This window comes from Hyla sarda, unplaced genomic scaffold, assembly GCF_029499605.1.
Source record: "Hyla sarda isolate aHylSar1 unplaced genomic scaffold, aHylSar1.hap1 scaffold_1180, whole genome shotgun sequence".
In the NCBI taxonomy this organism is placed as follows: Eukaryota; Metazoa; Chordata; class Amphibia; order Anura; family Hylidae; genus Hyla; species Hyla sarda.
This window is the reverse complement of record NW_026607803.1, coordinates 109825-114173: the sequence shown is the minus strand read 5'-3', so window position 1 is coordinate 114173 and position 4349 is coordinate 109825. Positions and strand designations below refer to the sequence as shown.

Below are 4349 nucleotides of genomic sequence, written 5' to 3'. Positions count from 1 at the left end.
GGTGGTGATGGTAATAATAATGGTGGTGGTGATGGTGATGATGTAGATGGTGATGGTGGTGATGATGTAGATGGTGATGGTGGTGATGAGGGTGATGGTGTTGATGATGGTGATTATGTAGATGGTGATGAGGATGATGATGATGATGGTGATTATGATGGAGATGATGATGGTGATGGTGATGATGGTGATGATGATGGAGATGCTGATAATGATGGTGGTGATGATGGTGATGATGGTGATGTAGTAAATAGTGATGGTGATCATTAGAGGCTGACCTTCCCCCTTTCCTGTCTCCTCCTCAGACAAGGACCTGAAGACGGACGGGTTCAGCATGGAGGCGTGCCGCCAGATGGTCAACCTCATGGACGTATCCTTCAGTAGTCGTCAAGGGGATCTGCTGGCTGTAGTTTATAGGGGGCCTTCTGGTGGTAATTTATGGGTGGCCCTCCGCTGGTGGTAGTTTATGGGCAGCCCTCTGCTGGCGGTAGTTTATGGGGGGCACTCTGGTTTATGGGGGGACACTCTGGCATAATTTATGGGGGCACTCTGGTAGTTTGTGGGGGTTACTCTGCTGGCAGTAGTTTATTGGGGGCACTCTGCTGGCAGTAGTTTATTGGGGGCACTCTGCTGGCAGTAGTTTATGGGTGGGCGCTTTGCTGGCAGTAGTTTATGGGGGGCGCTCTGCTGGTTTAATTTATGGGGGCACTCTGGTGGTAGTTTATGGGGGGGCGCTCTGCTGGTGGTAGTTTATGGGGGGCGCTCTGCAGGCGGCAGTTTATGGGGGGGTGCTCTGCTGGCAGTAGTTTATGGGAGGCGCTTTGCTGGCAGTAGTTTATGGGGGGCGCTCTGCTGGTGTAATTTATAGGGGCACTCTGGTGGTTTATGGGGGACGCTCTGCTGGCGGTAGTTTATGGGGGGCACTCTGCTGGTGGTTGTTTATGGGGGACGCTCTTCTGGCGGCAGTTTATTGGGGGCGCTCTGCTGGCGGCAGTTTATGGGGGGCGCTCTGCTGGCGGTAGTTTATGGGGGGGCGCTCTGCTGGTGGTAGTTTATGGGGGGCGCTCTGCTGGTGGTAGTTTATGGGGGGCGCTCTGCTGGTGGTGGTTTATGGGGGGCACTCTGCTGGTGGTGGTTTATGGGGGGAGCTCTGCTGGCGGCAGTTTATGGGGGGAGCTCTGCTGGCGGCAGTTTATGGGGGGCGCTCTGCTGGCGGTAGTTTATGGGGGGCGCTCTGCTGGCGGTAGTTAATGGGGGGCGTTCTGCTGGCGGCAGTTTATGGGGGGCGCTCTGCTGGGGGCAGTTTATGGGGGGCGCTCTGCTTGCAGTAGTTTATGGGGGGCGCTGTGCATGTGGTTTATGGGGGGCGCTGTGCATGTGGTTTATGGGGGGCGCTCTGCATGCGGTTTATGGGGGGCGCTCTGCTGGCGGCAGTTTATGGGGGGGGCGCTCTGCTGGCGGCAGTTTATGGTGGGGGTGCTCTGCTGGCGGCAGTTTATGGTGGGGGCGCTCTGCTGGCGGCAGTTTATGGGGGGGGCGCTCTGCTGGCGGCAGTTTATGGGGGGGGCGCTCTGCTGGCGGCAGTTTATGGGGGGGCGCTCTGCTGGCGGTAGTTTATGGGGGGGCGCTCTGCTGGCGGTAGTTTATGGGGGGGGCGCTCTGCTGGCGGTAGTTTATGGGGGGGGCGCTCTGCTGGCGGTGGTTTATGGGGGGGGCGCTCTGCTGGCGGTGGTTTATGGGGGGGGGCGCTCTGCTGGCGGTGGTTTATGGGGGGGGCGCTCTGCTGGCGGTGGTTTATGGGGGGGGCGCTCTGCTGGCGGTGGTTTATGGGGGGGCGCTCTGCTGGCGGTGGTTTATGGGGGGGGCGCTCTGCTGGCGGTGGTTTATGGGGGGGGCGCTCTGCTGGCGGTGGTTTATGGGGGGCGCTCTGCTGGCGGTGGTTTATGGGGGGCGCTCTGCTGGCGGTGGTTTATGGGGCGGGCTCTGCTGGCGGTGGTTTATGGGGGGCGCTCTGCTGGTGGTGGTTTATGGGGGGCACTTTTTGGTGCCCCTTTATGTGGTGCAGATCTTTGTGTTTTCTTCTTTAACTCCGCCGCTCACAGAAGGACGGCAGCGGGAAGCTCGGGGTGGTCGAGTTCCAGATCCTTTGGAACAAAATCCGCAACTGGTTGGTGAGTGCAGGGGTCGGGGGACTACAACTCCCAGATGGTGCCCAACCACATAGATAACTGCTGCAGTCAGTCCCATGTAAATAGACACTGAAGACTCCCCCTTACACTGCTTACAGCTGAGGGTTTGTTACAGTTGTACCCAGTGTAGATCGTTCTCTGTGAGGGAAACATCCAGACTGATACATTGTAACAAACTTCTGCAGTGAGAGGCTTTAGGTCGGGATGATTTCCCATTCACTGACTGCAAGCGGAGATCTTAATGAGACATGAGGCGCTGACAGTGCGTTATTATAGACTCTTGTTGCTCTTCGCTTGTTTTAATTGACACAAAAATGGACGGAGCTAAGAGGAGGCGCAAAATACGACAGAATTAGTGAGTCCAGCTTGTCGGCAGAATTCCCCCCCCCCCTGATGATGTCATCGCTTCTGTCCTAGGGGGTCTTCAGGCAGCACGACCTGGACAAATCCGGAACCATGAGCTCCTACGAGCTGCGCATGGCCCTGGAGACCGTAGGTAAGTAGGGGCCGCGGGGGGGTGTACCCCGGGGGAGGGTCGCAGGGGAGGGGTCTACCCCGGGGGAGGAGCCGCAGTGGCGGGGTCTACCCCGGGGGAGGAGCCGCAGGGGAGGGGGTCTACCCTGGGGGAGGAGCCGCAGGGGAGGGGGTCTACCCTGGGGGAGGGGCCACAGGGTGGGTGGGTGTACCCTGGGGGAGGGGCCTCAAGGGGGTGTACCCTGGGGGAGGGGCTGCAGGTTGGGTGGGTGTACCCTGGGGGAGGGGCCTCAGGGGGGTGTACCCCGGGGGAGGGTCCACAGGGAGGGGTGTACCCTGGGGGAGGGGCTTCAGGGGGTGGGTGTACCCTGGGGGAGGAGCCGCATGGTGGGTGTACCCTGGGGGAGGGGCCGCAGGGTGGGTGGGTGTACCCTGGGAGAGGGACCCCAGAGGGGTGTACCTCGGGGGAGGGGCCTCAGGTGACTGTCTCTTCTCTCTCCAGGCTTCCGGCTGAACAATAAGATCATGCAGGTCCTGGTCGCCCGATACGCTGACGGGGATTTGGGCATCGACTTCGATAACTTCGTCTGCTGTCTGGTGAAGCTGGAGGCCATGTTCAGTGAGTCTCCTCCTCTAGGGTCGGGGCCCCCAGGGGCCTCTCTTCCCCATCACTAATTTTATATTTTTTTCCAGGATTTTTCCGGGGCGTCGCCTCTGAGGACAGCGGGGCGGCGGAGATGAACCTGGGAGAGGTGAGTGATCATGTGACAAGTCATATACAGATCGGCCACATGGGGGCAGCACCGGCCTGGACTGTGACCATTGTAGCTTTTCACCTCCTGTCACTTTGACGCCGTTCCTCCCTGTTAACTCTTTCCTGTCTCTTCTCTTGCAGTGGTTGACGCTTACAATGTGCGGATAGACGTGCTGCCTGCGGGCCCCGGACCCCGGACCCCGGCTCTCCTTGGTGCCCAGACACTAACCTCATCCTATAGGGGATAGAATCACTAGGACTGAACACGAAGACGCCGATCACATGACAAGACCCCAAAGACGTTCTACTCACTGCAGCCAATCAGAGCCCGGTGCCATAACCATATGATCACTGTGGTGTCCGGCCCCACCCACCGTGACAGTCCGGCCCCAGAGGATGCCTATCCCCCATATTACTATATTATAGAGATCTTTATATGAGGGTCGGGCAGACACCCCCCCCACATATCAGAGGACCCCACTGGTGAAGGGCTCAATCTATAAGACTTGTGGGGCGTCCTGCTGGGGGCGCCGACACTCCTCGTTGCTAGAATATGAAGATTGTTTGCGCATGTTAATAAAAAAACGGAGAAAACGAAAGTTCTGGCCTCTCGTCTGTTAATTACCCCTAAAACATCGTCCAAAAGACCCCGGAGGGAGAGCGATGTGGCCTACAATGGTTACTTACAGAGAGGGGTCAGTAACTGGGAGGTCCAAAGACTGGTGGGCGGTCCTATAGATTGAGGTAGGTCCTATAGATGGTGATCAGTGATTATAGAAGATCCTATAGATGGTGATCAGTGATTATAGAAGGTCCTATAGATGGTGATCAGTGATTATAGAAGGTCCTATAGATGGTGATCAGTGATTATAGAAGGTCCTATAGATGGTGATCAGTGATTATAGAAGATCCTATAGATGGTGATCAGTGAT

At 57.5% G+C, this 4349-nt stretch overlaps 1 protein-coding gene across 1 annotated transcript; it reads left to right on the top strand.

Moving 5' to 3' along the window:
* Positions 1–305: 305 nt before the first annotated feature.
* LOC130302753 (calpain-1 catalytic subunit-like) lies at positions 306–4010 on the top strand (the record flags this gene model as incomplete). The annotated part of the gene is given in 6 exon segments (XM_056551727.1): positions 306–370; positions 2103–2171; positions 2607–2685; positions 3166–3282; positions 3357–3415; positions 3559–4010. Coding segments are annotated over 6 exon segments (416 nt in total), but the record flags the coding sequence as incomplete, so codon positions are not given.
* Positions 4011–4349: the final 339 nt, after the last annotated feature.